General features: G+C 40.5%; 1 protein-coding gene across 1 annotated transcript in view; it reads left to right on the top strand.

The window, feature by feature from the left end:
* The window catches only part of LOC306978598 (transcription factor COE2-like), a gene marked incomplete at its 3' end in the record, with an annotated part of 61669 nt that extends 42192 nt beyond the window's left edge, over window positions 1–19477 (top strand). The window contains exon 7 of the mRNA XM_079577238.1: window positions 19258–19477. Coding sequence (XP_079433364.1) covers window positions 19258–19477 — 220 coding nt within the window. The remainder of the gene's footprint in view (window positions 1–19257) is intronic.
* Window positions 19478–21340: the final 1863 nt, after the last annotated feature.

Below are 21340 nucleotides of genomic sequence, written 5' to 3'. Positions count from 1 at the left end.
TTTTTGTGGGTCTTAGCTTTCAAATGAATACATGAATACCGACACCAGGACAGAGAAGGAACTCCCGCTGAAGCATTTCCTCAGGAACAGTAGCAGCGTGGAGGCAGCGTGAGCTATAGCTACACTATATGGTCGGAATTAATTGGTTGTCAAGGACACCATATGGTTTTAATGCAGAGTTGTCGACAAACACACAAACACAAACACACAAAACACACACACACACACACACACACAAACACACACACACAAAACACAAGAGCCGACTCTCCTGTGTGGAAAACGACAGCCTCTGTGAGTGAGTGGATCTGCACCAAAGTTACTTCAGGGGAACAGATTCTGAGAAACGTCACCGGTTGTTTTTTATTCAAATACTTCAGGGATTCGTCCAGTGAAGGTCTCGATGTTCTGGGGGAAACGTCTCCGGGATGAAGGGATATATTTGCAAACCATGAGAAAAAACACACTTTCCACCCTTTTTGACTATTTTTCCCGAAGCCTTAATTACATTTCCCCATTATTCCCACAAACATTGTCCCTATTTCCCCCACATTCTTTCCCTTTTTCCCCCACATTCTTTCCCCTATTTCCCCCACATTCTTTCCCTATTTTCCCCCACATTCTTTCCCCTATTTTCCCCTACACTTTTCCCTATTTCATCCACATTCTTTCCCCTATTTCTCCCACATTCTTTCCCCTGTTTTTTCCACATTCTTTCCCCTATGTTTCCCACATTCTTCCCCTATTTCCCCCCACATTTGTCCCTATGTTTTCCACATTTGTCCCTATTTTCCCCACATTCTTTCCCTATTTTCCCCCACATTCTTTCCCTATTTCCCCCACATTCTTTCCCCTATTTCTCCCACATTCTTTCCCCTGTTTTATCCACATTTTCCCCTATTTCCCCCCACATTCTTCCTTATTTTCCCCACATTCTTTCCTTATTTTCCCCACATTCTTTCCCGTATTTTATCCCAATTTTTCCCTATTTTCCCCCACATTCTTTCCCGATTTCCCCCCAATTTTTCCTTATTTTCCGCACATTCTTTCCCTATTTTATCCCAATTTTTCCCTATTTTCCCCCACATTCTTTCCCGATTTCCCCCCAATTTTTCCTTATTTCCCCCACATTCTTTCCCTATTTTATCCACATTCTTTCCCCTATTTTATCCACATTCTTTCCCTATTTCCCCCACATTCTTCCTTATTTTCCCCCACATTCTTTCCCCTATCTTCCCCCAATTTTTTCCTTATTTTCCCCCACATTTTTCCCTATTTCCCCTCAAATTTTTCCCTATTTCCCCCACATTTGTTCCTATTTTATCCACATTTTCCCCTATTTCCCCCACATTCTTCCTTATTTTCCCCACATTCTTTCCCTATTTATATAAAGGACATTTTGTTCATATTTTAACATGAAAACATGAAATGAGAAGAAACGTGCAGTCCATGTTTATGTTTTCCTCACATTTATGCCGATCGTCCACAGCAAACGTTTCAAACCGATGTCTCTAAATGTAAAAAGTTTCCCTACAGTCGAGTCCGGCCTTAAAGGAACAGGCCGCGGTTTCCGTTCTGACCTGAGCTCAGACGAGTTGATGTGTACCCGTGTGTCCTTTAACGTGTGCGGTAAACCCCCCCCGTCGCCGCGGTAACACACGTGACGTTCCGCAGTGGTTAGTGCTAGATGGTCTGCTCCGGAGGGACAGTCTGCTGTGAAAACGTGAGATATCATGACACAAATGAAGGTTAGGGCCAGGGAAATGGTTAACCTCTTAACTCCCGCCCGAACCGAGAGGATCTTTTTCCTCACGTCATCACTTTTTTTATTGTTGGGTGTTCAACTCATTTTTGTAATTTTTTTGTCATTTTTAATCACATTTTTGTCATTTTTTCGTCACTTTTTTGTCACATTTTTGTCATTTTTTCGTCAATTTTTTTTCACTTTTTTATCACTTTTTTTGTCACTTTTTTATCACATTTGTGTCATTTTTTTTCACTTTTTTTGTCCATTTTTAATCAATTTTTGGTCACATTTTTGTCACTTTTTTCGTCAATTTTTTGTCACATTTTTTGTCACTTTTTTGTATTTTTTGGTCATTTGTGTCATTTTTTTGTCAATTTTTCGTCAATTTTTTGTCACATTTTTAATCAATTTTTTGTCACATTTTTGTCACTTTTTTGTCACTTTTTTATCACATTTTTTGTCATTTTTTCGTCAATTTTTTGTCCATTTTTTGTCACATTTTTTGTCACATTTGTGTCATTTTTTCGTCACTTTTTTCTTCCATTTTTAATCAATTTTTGGTCACATTTTTGTCACTTTTTTCGTCAATTTTTTGTCACATTTTTTGTCACTTTTTTGTATTTTTTGGTCATTTGTGTCATTTTTTCGTCAGTTTTTCGTCAATTTTTTGTCACATTTTTTGTCACATTTGTGTCCTTTTTTTGTCAATTTCTTGTGACATTTTTGCCACTTTTTCATACATTTTTCGTCACTTTTTTGTCAATGTTTTCGTCACTTTTTTGTCACATTTCCATCATTGTTTTGTTGCTATTTTCACAGCTTTTTTTTCCAGAAGCTTTTGGATTGGGGGTAAAGCCAAACTGGAGAAAATGTGCTCGGTTCAGGCGGGAGTTAAGGGGTTAACCTTAAGGATTAGCATTTTTTGTATTTTTACACAAACCAACATATAGATCTATACAAACTCACAGCAGACCGTCCCTCCGGAGCACACGATCTAGCACTAACCTTCCGCAGTGCGCCTTTAAACCCGGAGCCTGGTCCAGCTGTGTCCCGGAGGTGATGGAGCTGTGTGCAGAGTGAGGGCCAGAGGTGAGCGGGCGCTGACAGACTCCCAGCAGGCCCGCTGTGAGAGGAGCCCACCCCCCCCGCCGGGAGCCCCACCGCAGCGGCCCTCAGCCCACCCCCCCCCGTCCCGCCCCCCCCGCCCGCCTCACCGCTGGCTTCCACATTTGCACCGCGTTAGCCACGGACAGTAAATTAGCGCGGTGGACATCCTTCTCCCACCTCTGTCTCCTCCTGCATCTGGTTTCACTATTCTGACCCCCCCCCCCCCAAACCGTCCCTCCCCCCCCGACACAAATGCAAATAAAAGTAGTAGTTAAAGTAGTATGAAAATGCTAGAAATCAGTGTCAGTATTTTACAAATGTCCTGTCAGAACATCCTGCTTGGTCTTACAGTTTATATAATGATAAACAGTGATTCTCAACTGGAGGGTCGGTACCCAAAAGTGGGTCACGGAACCATTTTCAGTGGGTCGGGGGGTCTGTGGGGAACTTTTACTGCATGGAAACACTAACTGTGTCTGTTAAAATGAATGTTGTTGGGTGGATTTGATCATAATTTCAGACTTAATAACAATAATAATAATTCATTTTATTTGTTTTGCACTTTACATTTGAAAAACATGTCTCAAAGTGCTACAATTGACACAAAAAAACAAAAACAAACAAAACATATCAATAGTAAAAACAAGAAGAAAGTTAATGGGAAATCTAAGGTTTATTTGGGTCCTGGGCTCGTCATCAGGGTAATGGTGGGTCCCAAAGCTCCTCCCCTTCGTAGCTCCCTCTCCTCCCCTTCATAGTTCCCTCGCCTCCCCTCCTCTCTCCCCCTCTCTCCCTCTCTCCTCTCTCCCTCTCTCCTCCCTCCCCCCCCCCCCCCCCTCTCCCTCAAACAGCTGTTGTTTGTCAGATCTTATCATTACTGGCTAATTAAGAAGACATGTCTTCTTCCTCCGCTCCTCATCCTCGTCGTCACGGCTCCTCTCGGCTCCTCTCGCTCCCGGGTTATCGCAGACATGATTAGTGACGACTGATTGAAAAGGTGCTCACGGGGCCGTTACGTCCCCCCACCCTGTCCCCCCCCCCCCCCGGTATGACTGACACGGGGGGGGGGGGGGGGACGTGTTACGGAGCTGATTCCATCACCGCTCATATTGTTCACGGGAACTCACTCATTGTTACTCAGACACTGGAGTGATTTCAACCTCCTCACTTCAGCTTTACCCAAATGTAAACAGCCACAGGGAAACGCCTCATTTGAAAGCTAAGAACAACCAAACTGATCTAAGATTTTTGCTCATGTTGTCGCTGCATCATCATCATTTTTCGTCCTATTTTTGTTTGAGTAACACTTTACTTTACACTCCCCTGATACAAATACATGTATATGAGTACTTGTGTGAAGTTACCCCCCCCCCCCCAAAATGGTGTCATTCGTTTGTGCTTCGTTTGTGCTTAAGTTTTGCCCAAATCTAAAAGCTTCTCGACTGGAGTTTACAGCCTCTAGGCCAAAGCTGAGACCGACAAAACTATCTCAGCTTCTTCCTTGTTTTTGTCGTTTTTTTCATTGCTTTTTTAATTCGACCATTTTTTGTCATTTTTTGTCACGTCATCAGATTTTTTTTCCAGCATTTTTTTGTCGGGTATTCAACCAATTTTTGTAACTCATTTTTCTCATTTTTTTGTCACATTTTGTCACATTTCTGTCATTTTTTTTTGTCACATTTTTAGCAATTTTTTTGTCAATTTCTTGTGACATTTTTGTCATTTTTTGGTCATTTTTTTGTAAATTTTTTAGTAAATTTTTTATCACATTTTTTGTAATTTTTGGTCACATTTTGTCACATTTTTGTCACATTTTTGTCACATTTCTGTCATTTTTCTTGTGACATTTTTGTCATTTTTTTGTCTTTTTTTTTGTCATTTTTTATCACATTTTTTGTAATTTTTGGTCACATTTTGTCACATTTTTGTCATTTTTTGTCACATTTCTGTCATTTTTTTGTCACATTTTCACCATTTTTTTGTCATTTTTTTGTAATTTTTTCGACATTTTTTTAATGAATTTTTTTGTCATTTTTTGTAATTTTTTTGTCACATTTTTTTAATTTTTGGTCACATTTTGTCACATTTTGGTCTTTTTTTTGTTATTTTGTTGGTCAAATTTTTGTCAATTTCTTGTGACATTTTTGCCACTTTTTCATCAATCTTTCGTCACTTTTTTATCAAAGTTTTCTCACTTTTTTGTCACATTTCCATCATTGTTTTCGTCTCAGTTTGTCGCTATTTTCACACCTTTTTTTCCCGAAGCTTTTGGATTGGGGTAAAGCCAAACTTGCGAAAATGCTCTCGGTTCAGGCGGGAGTTAAGGGGTTACTATGTTTTTTTTGTGTTTAATGATGATCGACGTGACAATCATAACGAGGAAGCAGCTTTTTCCCCTTTAATCTCTGAAGTTTCCCTCGCTCTCTCTCTCTGCGGTCACTCTCTCTCTCTGCTGTGAGTCCATCCCGTCCCGGTGACATTTTGTGCGAGTCCGTTGAATATTCTTTTTTTTCTCCCCCCGGACCCGCACGTGGAGCTGGGAGAGGTCACCCACCGGAGGGGCCGGCTATTCCCCGTCCTGGTTAAGAATTCATGTGCTTTTGACTCCCCCATATCCATCCATATCCGTCCAGTTGGCAGCTGACCGTCCCCGCGAGGCCCCCCCGGTCTCTCAGCGAGGCCCCCCCGGTCTCTCGGAAAGGGGGACACTCCTTTACCCAAATCTAAAAGAGATTAGAAAAAAGATCAGAGAGGGAGGAGGAGGGGGCGGGGCCATTTAAACATTTAAAGGTAAATGGAAGAATAAAAGTTCCAGTTAAAAGTGGAGCTGTGGGTGAGGAAGTCTCAAAGTGCCGCTGCGGGAAAATAGGATTCGTTTTCGCAAGTTGCCTTTACTGAGTAAAGCTAGTTTAGGCAAAAGGATTTAGTTGGGCAGTTTGACAGATGTATTTTAAAGGGACTATATGGAGTTTAACCTCTTAACTCCCGCCTGAACCGAGAGGATCTTTTTCCTCACGTCATCAGATCATTTTTTTGTCGGGTATTTAACTTATTTTTGTCATTTTTTTGTCAAATTTTTATCACATTTTTGTCAAATTTTTATCACATTTTTGTCACATTTTTCGTCAATTTTTTGTCCCTTTTTTGTCTTTTTTTTTTGTCAATTTCTTTTTTTCATTTTTCGTCAATTTTTTGTAATTTTTTTGTCAAATTTTCATCACATTTTTGTCACATTTTTGAATTTTTTTTGTAATTTTTTGTCATCTCTGACATTTTTTTGGTGGGTATTCAACAAATTTTTATCAATTTTTTTGTTGTTTTTTTGTCATTTTTTGTCAATTTTTTGTAATTTTTTGGTCATTTTTTAATAACAATTTTTGTCATTTTTTTTTGTCATTTTTTAATCAAATTTTTGTCACATTTTTTGTCATTTTTTTGTCATTTTTTTGTCGTTTTTTGTCCTTTTTTTGTCACATTTTTTTTTTTAAATGTCAATTTTTTTATCAATTTTTTTGTAATTTTTTTGGTCAAATTTTCGTCATTTTTTCGTCAATTTTTTGTCAAATTCTTGTGACATTTTTGTGAAATTTTTGCCACTTTTTCATCCATTTTTCGTCACTTTTTTATCCATGTTTTCGTCACTTTTTTGTCACATTTCCATCATTGTTTTCGTCTCAGTTTTGTCGCTATTTTCACACCTTTTTTCCAGAAGCTTTTGGATTGGGGTAAAGCCAAACTGGAGAAAATGTGCTCGGTTCAGGTGGGAGTTAAGGGGTTAAACATGTTAAAACTAAGTATTCTCCTCCCCCACATGTTCCTCCACGTCCTCATGTGTAGAATGAGCTCAGACCTGCCTCACGTATGACCTGAGGGGGCAGTATTGAGTATAAAATGGCCGACTTGCATCTAGTCCCTTTAAGCATCTTAAGCCCAAATGAGTTGATGAAGTGTTTTCCAAAAGCCAAAGATTAAGAGTTATGATAGTGTCGTCTGCATTTCCATATACAAAACACTAACCCCCCCCCCCCGCTCGCCCCTGCCCCCCCCCCAGGCCAGAATCAGCTGGACTTCAGGAGAACGGGAGTTGTTTCGAGAGTCGGTCTGGGCTTCAGTGAAAGTTTTACGGCACTGTCCTCGTCCATAAATCAGCGGTGGAGCCGAATGTCGGGGTGGTCACAGTTCTCGGGTTCAGGGGCCAGTGGTGGGGGGGGGGGGGCTGGGGGGGGGGACCTCGGGGGCCACACTTTAAAGCAACGCTCTGAGGTTTCACCCAAGAAAACATCCCGCTTTCTGAGTCAGACGGATTAAACTCTTCATTTGCAAAAATCGTCGGCAAGTCCAGATCGGCCGACCAAAAAAACCCACATCGTTCCGGCCTTTACTGAACCCGATGAGGCTGTTTCAGGCCTGATTTATTTTATTTATTTATTTGAGCACACATTTTGCTCAAAAGGAGTCGGCTGAAGCAACTGAAAATGATAAAACTTTACATTTCTCACAGTACAATCAATGTAAACAAAAGCAAAAAAATGAAGAACTTGTTTCCTTTCAGAGCAGCTTTTTGACGCAAACCAAACTCACAACCACTGTTTGAACTGTTCACATAATAACAGAACCAAACACTGTTACAAGAACGCTCTTGTTTCCTGTAAGGTCTCTACAAAGCGAGTAACAAAGCCACCGTTCATATGTTTCTTTCAGTTTCCAAAGCCAAATATCACACACACTCACTAGTTTTTATGACATAAGGGCTCATTAATACACGTATTATAGTCCGTGTTCTTGTTGCTCCAGTTGTCATTACCAGGCTCAACACAATGTTAATCTATGTGCATTTTGATTGTATTATTATTATTAATATATATATTATTATGTACAGTGTATGATGTGACCCCTACGCCGGGTGTAGAGCGGGCAAGTTAAGAGGGCAGTAGCCCCCCATCAACAAACCTGCACCAGCCGCCCTAACAGCTGATTTTGTAGATGTTCCTCTGCTGTAAAGTGCATTAAAATCTTTATCTTTATCTTTATTTTTTGTAAAATGTACAAATCAGGAACTACATTTCTTTTTTTCACGCTTTTTTGTTGCGTTTCTTGCGCTACAGCAAAATCGTTTTCCTTACACTGCAATACTTCAGGCTGCATGTCATTTTGAAGCACAGAATCTGGAGAATTTAATCTCTGAGTTAGTTTTAAGCTCCACTAAAGTATTTTTGTATCGCCGTGCTAATTGCCGCGGCTAGCAACGCTATGCTAATGCTAACGACTAGTCCAAGCTGGGACAGAAACTATGACTGGATCACCCACAGCAGGGGTGGGCAGGTCTGTGTGGGGGAGGGCCGATTTTCATCATCGCCAAATCACCAAAGACATTTTAGTCATTTTTTTGTCATTTTTTTGTCACATTTTTGTCATTTCTTTTGTCATTTTTTTGTCATTTTTTTTAATCATTTTTTGTCATTTTTTTGTCATTTTTTTGACATTTTTTTAAATCATTTTTTGTCATTTTTTTGTCATTTTTTTGTCATTTTTTTGTCATTTTTTTGTCATTTTTTGTCCAATTTTTATCTCATTTTTGTCACATTTTTTGTCATTTTTTGTCATTTTTTTGTCATTTTTTTAATCATTTTTTGTCATTTTTTTGTCCTTTTTTTAATCATTTTTTGTCATTTTTTTGTCCTTTTTTTAATCATTTTTTGTCATTTTTTTGTCATTTTTTTGTCATTTTTTTGTCATTTTTTTGGTCATTTTTTTGTCATTTTTTATCAAATTTTTATCAAATTTTTGTAATCTTTTTGGTCACATTTTTGTCATGTTTTCCACAAATTTTGGTCAATCTCTTGTGAAGCTGCAACTCAACAGTGTAGTGCCTCATTTGAAAGCTAAGGCCTACAAAACTAATTCCTCTTTAAGAGCATCTTGGGGGCCAGAGGTTCTGTGCTGGAGGGCCGGATTTGCTTTTACAGGGTTATAGACCAGGCATTTGGAAAAATCGGACAACAATATCGGTCAGAAATATCGGCCAGGGACATCGGCTCCTTCCCGTTGGTCTGACTGTTCAGGAAACGGCGAGTGAAGCTGCGCTGACAGACGAGTGAGGCGATGCCGCGGACGCCCCGTGTGTTTTCCTGTGTGTGTGTGTGTGTGTGTGTGTGTGTGTGTGTGTGTGTGTGTGTGTGTGTGTGTGTGTGTGTGTGTGTGTGTGGGTGAAAGGTCCCGCGCTGGTATGCGACGGCGCCGGTGTCGGTTCGGGGGAGGCTTCGCTCTGCCCCATTAGCAGGGTCAGAGGTGGGGCGCCCCCGGTGTTGACCCGGTGTGACCAGTCTCGCCCCCGGTCCGCCCGATGGGGAGGGACGGGGGTATTCCTTACTGCCCCCGGCGTCCCAGCGGAGAGAGAAGCAAAACATCCAGAGCCTCAGACACACAGAGGAAAATGAGAAACGAGAGAAACCGAAAACACAAAACAGGGATCAGAGCGAAACCTTCACATTTACAGATAAAGACTGGAAACTGGATCACAAACATAGATTTATACTTTCATTAAACATAAGGTAAATAATGGATTGAGCCCGGTCTAAATGTATGGTTTTATTTTTGGATATCCTGTTTAGTTTGAAAATAAGATGCACAACGTTACCAAAGGAAGGACCTAAAGGATCGGGTGCATTTGTTACGTCCCATAAGACAATTAAAGTGAAACTCTGCGTTAAAAAAAAACCGGCCCTCCATCATCAAACTCTGGCCCACGAGATGATTTTGAGAAATATTATGACCCAAATCATAGGTCAAATGCCTGTTAAAGTACTCTAGAAATGTATAAATACTGTCAGTTCCTTAAAATGTCTTAGCAGAGCAGCCTTATAGACTAAAATCCTAAAAGAATACTCTAAGAATACTAAGAAATGACTTAAATCTACTTGAATTAAGAGATTAAATCTAAAGATGGAGTGGATTTGGCCTTAAAGCAGATAAAACCTGTTCTTGTCAATGGAACAAGCACAGGTTTTTTTCTCAATTCAGATTATTTTGTTTAATTTCCAGTGAAAAATTAAAAAAAATGACAGTAAAAGTTAATTTGGGGGATTTCTGTTTGTTCCGTTGGCTTTGGTGTTTTTTATCTGATCTTAGATTAGTTCAAACCGACTCAAATGTAACATAAAAACAACTTTATTCAAGCGATTTTTAAGTCATTTATCTGATTTACGATGGACATTTTTCCAGTATATGATGGACAACACTGGCTTATGTAGAAAGTGATGCTTTACTTCAATTGCTTCGATTGGAGGGTCCGGCCCTTGGTCTTTTGACGATGAAGAAACCCGGCTTCACCGAGCAAACCTGCCGACCCTGATTTAGGAACTCTTCTGAGTTTCTGTTTTTTACTCCAGGGTAAAAGCCTGAAGGGGAAAGTTAACACAGGCTGAATGTTCAGCATGTTTTTATTAAAACAACCTTTGTATTAAATAAAAAGTTTTCATAATATAGTATTTTTTGTGAACATTTAGTTTTTGAAATATCTGTTTTCTGCCTTAACCTCTTAACTCCCGCCTGAACCGAGAGGATCTTTTTCCTCACAGACTTTTTTTGTTGGGTTTTCAACTCATTTTTGTAACTTTTTTTGTAATTTTTCTCACATTTTTGTCTTTTTTTTTTTTTTGTCAATTTTTTTTTTTTTTTTTCACATTTTTGTGACATTTTTGTAATTTTTTCGTCCATTTTTTGTCACATTTCCATCATTGTTTTCGTCTTAGGTTTGTTGCTATTTTCTCAGCTTTTTTCCAGAAGCTTTTGGATTGGGGTAAAGCCAAACTGGAGAAAATGTGCTCGGTTCAGGTGGGAGTTAAGGGGTTAAAGGAGCAAAAACTGATTTTTTTTGTAACTGCAATGAAATGAGTTTTGTCTTAAGTATATTGTAAACTGTAGATCTAAATATAAAGCATTTGAATCAGTTTCCTGAACGTGCGGTCGGGCTGAACAATGTGGACAAAATGTCATATCTCGATATTCATGCCAGATATATCGTGAAGACCAAGCATTTGTCAGAGAAATGAAAACATAATAACAAAGAGTGCAGTTTTATTTATGCTTTTTTCATATCGCGATCTGATAAAGGATACTGATAAAGGATACTTCTACATTATTATTATATTTCTCTAACATTTCTGTGGAAGTGACCCTGAAAAGTGACCCTCGTTGTGAAATGTGCCCATGAACATGTGAAGAACTGAGACAAATATGTTGTGAAAGATTAAAGGGATGAGTTTGTATCAACACCAACATTATAATTTAGTGATTTCCTCTTGGTTTGAAATGAAACATCAGGTACAGGGTCTTTAACCTCATTCAACAAAAATTCAACGAAAATGTGACAAAAATGTGACAAAAATTCAACAAAAATTCAACAAAAATTCAACAAAAATTCAACAAAAATTCAACAAAAAGTGACAAAGATTCATCAAAAATGTCACAAAAATGAAAAAAAGAAAGAAAGAAAAAACATACAAAAGGTGACACAACACAGCAACAACGCAAGGAAAAAGGTGCGTTTTGTGGGTCTTAGCTTTCAAATGAGGTGTTACACAGACCTATATAATGGCCAAAGAGGACAGAATGCACTTGGTTTAGGGGGGTGGTAAGAGGTTAACATTGATAACTGAATAATCGTAAAATTGCAACATTTTTCTTCACAATAATCGTGATTCAAGAATGTAGAATCGTGACATCCCTGTGTGCCAGTGTGACGCCTCATTTGAAAGCCAAGACCTTCTATTTCTGAGTAAATGTAGAATAACTTCACTCTGACACTGAACCCTGGGAGTTTCAGAAGCTTCTCCTGCTGAAGCTGCTGAATGACTTAGTGCAGCCGGAGCCCGTCACTGTGTTATAATGCCCCACATCTGCTTTCCTAATCCCCCCCCCCCCTCCCGACCCCCCCCCCCCCGGCCCACACTGTTGTGTTTTATCAAGGGGGGGGCACGGGGGTCCGATGAGTGATGGTTAGAATACAGGATGTCCACACTTCCCTGCTCCTGACTGACCATCCCGATACCACCTTATCCACCTCATTCCTCCGCCCAGAAGGACCGGAGGGATTTCTGATACGAATCCACTTTTTATGAACTTTAGAGACGTAAATGTGGGAACACGAGCTGCTAAAACCAAACTATGATCCAGATTTATGACTGAGAACACCTCTGTCGAACCCCTGACCCAAGTCTCCACGTAACCTCTGTGGATCTGAGACTTAGATGTGGTGCTTTAGGCTCAGAGAGTGGATTCTCTGCCTGAGATCTTCACCTTTTCAGATGAAACTGAGCTTTAGTTTGTCCCTGAGCCTCATCACACGTCTGTAGTTTAATGTCACTTTCTCTGGTTTTTAATTGAACCGTGAACAGAAGAACCTGCTCCTGAGCTGCACGAGGACATGTTTTCAAATGTTATGGAGGAAAATCAATCTAGAAATGCCATGAAGTCTCAGATACGGTCACCTGAAGTGCACGGGCTCACGGGTTACAAGGCTTTAAGGGTCAAGCTACTTTTCAACATTGTTTATGAAAACATTTAAAGAAAGATGATGGTTCTGGAGATTTGAACACCTTCCCTTCTTTACTCTGACAGACGGCCTTGAGTCGACTAAAAGCGACGGTCAGAAAGCACGGTTTTCGCTCACGTTTTTTTGTGCAAATCAGTTCCTGTCTGACTCTGCTGATTTGCTGTGTGGGGTCCCTCAAGGCTCTGTTATGGGCCCGATTTTGTTTTTACTCTATGTCCTTCCATTAGAACAAATTATCCAGAGTTTTGATGATGTTTCCTACCACTTGTTTGCTGATGATATTCAGCTTTACTGCTCTTTTAAGCCCTCTGAGATCCAGAAATTAAGCTCTCTGCTGAAATGTCTTGCGCAAGTTAAACAATGGCTCGGCGCACATTCCCTAAAACTAAACTCACAAACAAAACAGAGGTGCTGGTGACGCTATTCCAGGGATTCACCAGTATTTGAGCGACCTGAGTCTGTCTGGTAAAACAAGCCTTAGAAATGTAGGCGTTGACTTTGACAAAGAAATGTCCTTAGAGCATCACTCTAAACTGCTGACAAGGAACTGTTTTTCGTTTCCATTTTAAAACCCTGGTGTTGACCTCCAGAGCCTTGCATGGTCAGGCTCCCTCCTACATTAGAGACTTGTGTCCGTATACCTCCTCTCGGAGGCTGAGGTCTCAGGATCAGAACCTCCTCATGGTCCCTCGTACTCGTTTCAAGACCAGGGGAGATCGCTCCGACGCTCTGGAACGATCCTCCGCTTTCCTTGCGCTTACTTGATTGTGTTGATGTTTTTAAGAGCAAACTGAAAACCTACGTTTTAAATTCCAGTGGAATAAGGGTTGTTTCATGACCACATTTTTTGTTTTTCTATTTTGTAGTTTCGTGAAGCACTTTGTGACTTTTGTCTGTGAAAGGTGCTATATAAATAAACATTACCTACTTACAGTTTGGGAAACGCCAGAAACCAAAAAGTTGTACGTCCAGTTGTGACTGAGGCTTAAAGTGATCGCATCATCAGGAAATGTTCTTTTGTTGCTGGACAGACACCTTTAAAGAGGGGGTATTATGTTTTTTCAGTCCCATAGCGACAGTCTATATCACACTACAATGATGACCAAACCTTCTGTTGGTCTGTAAATGCAGTAAATTAGAATAACTGCCTTGTATAAAATGTCTCTCTCAAAATGGCTGTAGTGAATGTCTTGAAATAGGCCTCTGTCTCTTTAAGAACCTCTGAGCCTTTAGACACGCCCCCTCCACACGCTGTCTGTGGCATCAGTGGGGAGGGGGTTCTGCTGAGGAGCAGTGGTTGGTTACTCGGCTGGTGACGAAAGCTCGGAGGCGTCTCCAGGAGGTGGGGGCGTTCCTAGGAGGACTCAGGCAAACCTGTCCCTAAAATGGCCGCCATCAGAGTTTTTACAGATTACTCAGAAATACGTGAATGTGCCAAGGCAACACTTCAGCCATGTTTTTAATGAGGGAGTGACAGAATAACATGATGGAAAGCTTGAAAAAGTCCATTTTGCATAATACCCCCCCTTTAACTAAGTGAACAGTATGGGGGAGCGAACTGCACCTTGGGGGACACCAGTGTTACTTATCTAAGCTGTGGATACTTGTACTTACTGTGACCGATTCAAACAGAAACAATGGATGATTTAACAAGAGCAGGACTTACATTCATGAGGAAATGGATGAAAGGATGAGACTCTCGTAAAAACAGCTGGATCGTCTAAGTGCTTACAGACGTTTACACGGAGACGCACATCGAGGTTCGTCTGTTTTGGGACAGATCTGAGGGGAAAGTCTTCTTCTCTGACCCGGCGCCGGCTCCGTTAGCCCCGCCTCCGAGCGCCGCTGATGCTAACGCCGCGTCCACATGTGCATGAAAGGCAGATACGTGTAAACAACAAAGCAGAGAAAACAATCTCTCTTTAAAAAAACGTCCTGGAAGTTCACGCGGGGGTGGGGGGGTGTCCGGGACAAAAACAAAAACAAACACGGGCGATATTAAAGCACGATATGGAAAAAAAACAAAAACACACACACACACACACACGCCGCTGCTTATTAATTATGCAAGATTAGTCTAATTATAATTCAGCAAATGAATGTGTGGCAGAAGGTGGGGGGCGACGGGGCCGGGGAGATTTGCATGTTAAGTGGGCGAGGTGGGAGGGGGGCGAGCGGCTAATGCATGCTAATATATGCTCCGGCGTCTCGCTTTAATTTGGCCGCGTTTGCAGCTGTGCGGCGTCCGAGCCCGGGGAGCCAACGGGGGGGGGGGGGGTGAAAAGTTGATTTTTTTTCTTATATTTGGGGAAGGGGGTGTTGTTTTTTTGTGTGTACATGGGAGGGTTGGGGTGGTGGTACCGATGAGGAGGGGAGTCAACAAACCGGGTCAAGAACCGGAGACAGACAGGATGGGGGGGGGAAACGTGGGGGGTGGGGGGGGGGGGCAAGTGGAGAATTAACTTGTAGCGTGTCAGTCAGCGGAATGAGAGGCGACCGCGGAGATGATAAGAGATTAGTGCAACGCAAACAAGTCTCTCTAACTAACAAGTGACGGGAGGGAGGGGGGAGGCAGGGGGGGGGTTATGCTAAACAGGCAAATTAAAGGGCCTGTGATCCCGAGAAGTACTGATAATAACTGAGACCGGCGTGGCCCTTTAACCCCTTAACTCCCGCCTGAACCGAGCACTTTTTCTCCAGTTTGGTTTTACTTTACAGTCCAAAAGCTTCTGGGAAAAAGGTGTGGGAATAGCGACAGAACTGAGATGAAAACAAGGATGGAAATGTGACAAAGAAGTGAGAAAACATTGGGAAAAAAGTGACGAAAAATTGATGAAAAAGTGGCAAAAAATTCACAAAAATGTGACAAAATATGACGAAAAAATGACAAAAAATGGACAAAAAAATGGACAAAAAAATTACAAAAAAATTGATAAAAATTTGACAAAAAAATGACAAAAAATGACAAAAAAAATGACAAAAAATGACAAAAAATTTGATAAAAATGCGACAAAAAAATGACTAAAAATGACAAAAAAATGACGAAAATGCAACAAAAAAATGACAGAAAAATGACAAAAATGTGACAAAACTTTGATAAAAATTTGATAAAAATTTGATTAAAAAATGACACAAAAATGACACAAAAATGACACAAAAATGACACAAAAATGACACAAAAATGACACAAAAATGACACAAAAATGACAAAAATGTGACAAAAAAATGACAAAAAATGTGACAAAAAATGACAAAAAATTTACAAAAATGTGACAAAAATTTGATAAAAAATGTGACAAAAAAATGACAAAAAATTTACAAAAATTTGACAAAAAATTTACAAAAAAGTTACAAAAATGAGTTGAATACCCAACAAAAAAATTATGGAAAAAAAATGTGACGTGAGGAAAAGATCCTCTCGGTTCAGGCGGGAGTTAAGAGGTTAAAACATGAAAGAACCGCAGAGGAAAAACCGCCACAGCAAAGGAATTACCAGGGTTTCCTTTGCCCTGGAGTGACCGGTTTGTGCACGGAGGAGGTTGAGAAGTTCTCACTCTGTTCTCAGGTACCACAGCTCCAATATGGACGACAACCACGGCCGGATTTAAGCCCAGGGGCCCGGCAGGTTGAAGGGCCCCTGGGCTTACAGAGAAAAAGGCGTTCTCAGTGCGGGCTGTAAACGAGGTCCCTCTCTCTTTGCAGACTCACTCACAGTTATCAGAGGATTGTTTTACCCGAGAATAAACCAGGACTAAACCAGGACTAAACCAGGTCTAAACCAGGTCTAAACCAGGTCTAAGCCAGGTCCACATGAGTCATTATCATTAAGTTGACCCTGGGAAAAAACATGTACCTATTGGTCTGTTAAAAAGCACCATATTGCACCATTACAATAAAGAAGAGGGGGGTTAGTGCAGCTGCTGCTTTTACAACATTGATAAATATGACCAATATGATGTCGATTTTCTGCTATTTCCAAGAAAAAGTGAGGATCAATTTCACACTTGAGGCTGAAAATGCGTGACGTTGTGGGAGGGGCTTTTGAGAAGGATTTGCTGTCTAGACTTAAAGCGAGGGGCCTCCTGGTGGGTCCAGAGTCAGGACTAAACACGCTGAGGCTAAAGATGTGAGACAGGCTCAGACTCAGACTGAAAACAGATCTTTTTACTCGTGAATGTGACTCTGAGAGTGTTTGATCTGCAGTCTCGCCTTTTAGTGTCACTGATTCATTTTCCTGTTGATGCTTTTGTTGTTTTCATCTGTTTTCTTTTCATTTTAAGCAACAGTGAAGCACTTTGAATGACCTTGTTTGTGAATTGTGCTCTACAAATAAACTTGCCTTGATTTGGGAGAAACTGAACTGGAGAAATGCACTCGGTTAAGAAAAATCTTCTGATATCGGTTAATATCGGTTAATATCGGATATCCTGAAACCTCCAGTCTGAGTGTCAGTGGTGCCGCTCCAGTATAGGATCCGTAAAGCATCATTTTCTACATAAGCCAGTGTTGTCCATCATATACTGGAAAAATGTCCATCGTAAATCAGATAAATGACTTAAAAATCGCTTGAATAAAGTAATTTTTATGTTACATTTGAGTCGGTTTGAACTAATCAAAGATCAGATAAAAACACCAAAGCCAATGGAGCAAATAGAAATCCCCCAAATTAACTTTTACTGCAATTAAACAAAAAAAAAGTGCACTGGAAATTATACAAAATAATCAGAATTGAGAAAAAAAGAACAGGTTTCATCTGCTTTAAGGCCAGAACAAATCCACTCAATCTTTAGATTTAATCTCTTAATTCAAGTAGATTTAAGTCATTTCTTAGTATTCTTTGAGTATTATTTTAGGATTATGGCCTAAAAGCTGCTCTGCTAAGACGTTTTAAGGAATTGACAGTATTTTTAACATTCCTAGAGTACTTTAACAGGCATTTGAGCTCTGATTTGGGTCATAATATTTCTCAAAATCATCTCGAGGGCCAGAGTTTGATGATGGAGGGCCGGTTGCCTAACCCTGGTATAAAGGATCAGAGTATATTTCCAGTATAGGATCAGTGCATATCTCCAGTATAGGATCAGAGTATATCTCCAGTATAGGATCAGAGTATATCTCCAGTATAGGATCAGTGTATATCTCCAGTATAGGATCAGTGTATATCTCCAGTATAGGATTCCACCTCCTGAAAGTGTACACTGTAGGGCTGTGCAATTAATCGAAATTCGATTACGATTTCGATTACAACAGTAAACGATTACAAAATTAGCATAATCACAAAAAATCTATTATAATATTTTTTTTCAATTTTTCAATTTGTTTTTTTTTTTCATTTTTTTTTAATGTTTTTATTTTTTTTCAAATTTTTAATTTTTTTGATTTTTGTCACTTTTTTGATGGATTTTTGTCTTTTTTCTGCTGGATTTTTGTCACTTATTTTAATGGATTTTTGTCATTTTTTGCTGGATTTTTGTCTTTTTTTATGGATTTTTGTCTTTTTTCTGCTTTATTTTTGTCACTTTTTTTTAATGGATTTTTTGTCTTTTTTTTATGGATTTTTGTCTTTTTTTTATGGATTTTTGTCACTTTTTTTTATGGATTTTTGTCTTTTTTTTATGGATTTTTGTCTTTTTTCTGCTGGATTTTTGTCACTTTTTTTATGGATTTTTTGTCTTTTTTTATGGATTTTTGTCATTTTTTGCTGGATTTTTGTCACTTTTTTGAGGTTGTTTTTTTTTAAAGGCAACAAATAATCGTTTGAATAATCGTGATTTCAATTATGACAAAAATAATCGTGATTATTATTTTTTTCAATAATCGAGCAGCCCTAGTACACTGTCGTTGTGTTCTTGGGCAAGACACTTCACCCACATTGCCCCCAGTGTCTGCGTACATTGGTGTATGAATGAGAGTATGAACGGGTGAGTGGATCCTTGCTGTAAAGCGCTTTGAGTGCCTAATGTAGGTGGAAAAGCGCTGTATAAGTTGAGACCATTTACCATTGGAGTATATAGGATGGGAGTATATAGAATCGGAGTATATAGGATGGGTGTATATAGAATCGGAGTATATAGGACGGGTGTATAGTATATATATATCTCCTCCCTCCTGCTTCGCGCTGACTTGAACTTCTCCGCCGTGTCCTCTTATATAAACGCACGGTCCCGGTTCCTCTGCTGGAATGTTCTCTCGCTTCCTCCTCTCCTCTCTCTGGGACTTTGGGATTGCGGCAGAGCCCGGTTTCCATGGCAGCGGGCCGTGTTGCCGAACGCGCCGTGTCCGCCTGGGAATACGAACTCTCTTCTCCATCGCCCCCCCCCCCCCCCACATCCACCCCCCCCCACACACACACACACACCATCCTCTTCATTCTTTCTCTTTCCTGTTTGTGCTTTCTTACTTCTTCTTCTCTTCTTCTTGTTCCACCTCTGTGCGCGCTGGCCTCTGGTCGCCCGTCACCCCTGCCCCCCCCCCTTCCACAACACACATGCCCCCCCCCCCCCCTCCACAACACATACATAATGAGACACATCTCCACGAGAAGTAGATCCGTGTCCCTGCCTGTCCCTCCTCCGCCTCGGCTGTGGCGTTTTTTTTCCCTCTGTGCTCGGTCCCCGGTGGCGCCTCCGGGACGGTCCCTGGAGCCCCCCCCCCCCGGACCGACGCCGCCGCCTCCTCCCAAACCCAAACGTGCCTCGCCGCGCTCCACGTCTGATTTATCGAGTTAAAAAGCGTCCGCCGCACTTCTCTCACGCACTTCTCTCACGCACTTCTCTCACGCACTTCTCTCACGCACTTCTCTCACGCACTTCTCTCACGCACTTCTCTCCCTCTTGTTGTTTCGCCGCAGGTTTTTCTTGAAGTTCTTCCTCAAGTGTAACCAGAACTGTCTGAAGACGGCGGGAAACCCCAGGGACATGAGGCGCTTCCAGGTACGGCTGGATGGAGAGCGGGCGGACGCGGGAGGAATAAAAGAAGCCGTGATCACCAAACATGTGCCACAGCAGCAGCACCGGCCTCACAGTGTAGAGGAGAAGGTCCCGGGTCACAGGGTCTCCTTAGTCACATGATCAACGACAGTTTCACTAAAACAAACCCGATGTTTAAAGTCCCATAGCACCAGTCTATATCACACTACAATGATGACAAACCTTCTGTAAATGCAGGAAATTAGAATAACTGCCTTGTATAAAATGTCTCTCTCAAAATGGCTGTAGTGAATGTCTTGAAATAGGCCTCTGTCTCTTCAACCCCTTAACTCCCGCCTGAACCGAGCACATTTTCTTCCAGTTTGGCTTTACCCCAATCCAAAAGCTTCTGGAAAAAAGCTGTGAAAATGGCAACAAAACTGAGACAAAAACAATGATGGAAATGTGACAAAAAAGTGACGAAAAATTGATGACAAAGTGACAAAAATGACCAAAAAATGACCAAAAATTGGATTAAAAATTGACAAAAAAATTACAAAACTGATAAAAATTTGACTAAAAAATAGCAAAAATGTGACAAAAAATGACAAAAAAATTGACAAAAAAATGACAAAAAATGTGACAAAAAATGTCATTTTGTTCCGAACTTTCTTCACTTTGACCATGTTTGTGACGTTTATATTTTCACTTCCTCATTAAACACTGACAGGGAGGGACAGCCCAGGGCTGTGTCCGAACGTCCACCCTCGTCAATGATCCCTCATTCACTACACAGGCCCGCACTATAGAGTCACTATAGAGTCACTATAGAGTCACTGATTCGGACAGAAGCCACTACAGAATTTATTTATTTTCACAAAGGTTTATTTTATGAAACAGAACGACAGTGTTGGCACTTTTACAGATGTTTTAATTGACATTTAAATTCAAATTAAAACTATCATCACAAAAAAATTAAAAAATGACTCCAGCGTGAGCTCAGAGACGTGCAGACAGTCGTTCAGCCCGGTGTCCGAACACCAGCAGAATGAGCGAGTCCGTTTGATAAAAGTCACTAAACTCCGGGAATAAAGTATTTCTGTGATAAAAAACAAACTCAGAGACAGTGGAATATTTATGATAAATACGAGTCAGATACTTTATATTCAACATGGATTTTACATGAATGGCTTGGATTATTCCAGAGGAAGCTGTCGGTCATTTAGCTCCAGCTAAAGGTTAGCAGCTAACGTTAGCATCTTTTCACCATAACAGTTTATATTCAAGTCGTTTATTCATGAGAAACACAAACACTCTGAAACAGCTGATTTCACTCATAAATCGCTACTTACAGCGGAGATAAATGCTAACAGCGCAGCAGCTACGCTAACCCCGGGAGTAGTGACTTAAGTAAATATGACCTTTTTGTCTAATGAGTCTGAGAAACAAGTGGGTTCAGTAACTCTCTGCTGAGTTTCACAAATATTGATGGATGTTTTTAAGAGTTCTTAATGATTTTTTCTCGCATATTAGCCGGTCTGCTACTACCCGGAAGCAGAAGTCGTGACGTCACATTTAACAAACGTATTATTCAAAAACTACTTTAACAAACACTGAATTATGAACATAGTTTTCTACTAAACAAAGATACAAAGTCATGGGGAGGAGCAAAGTGGTTCAACAGCCCATAAATACATAAATAACAGAGAATGAATGCTTCATGTTAGCATCGTGCTAATGCTAACGGCTAGCTACGCCCGCCGTGTTTCAGTTCAACTGAACAATCTGCTGTGAGAAAACATTCATCTGGGCCCGAGATACACTTGACTTCATTTGAAACGAGTGGAAAATTGTGTTTCCCAAAAGATTCTATTTTCCCCTCGGTGAAGCCCCGCCCCCTTCGATGTATCTACGGGAAATGAGTCCAACTGCTCTGGAACTTCCTGTCAGCAGCTTGTATTTATTTATTAAAATGGCTGCTTCACTGAAATAATAAAATCTTAAATATTACTTGCAAACGGTGTT

The sequence above is a fragment of the Gobius niger genome, assembly GCF_951799975.1.
Source record: "Gobius niger genome assembly, chromosome: 1".
Taxonomy (NCBI): Eukaryota; Metazoa; Chordata; class Actinopteri; order Gobiiformes; family Gobiidae; genus Gobius; species Gobius niger.
This window is presented reverse-complemented; position numbering and strand designations above follow the sequence as displayed.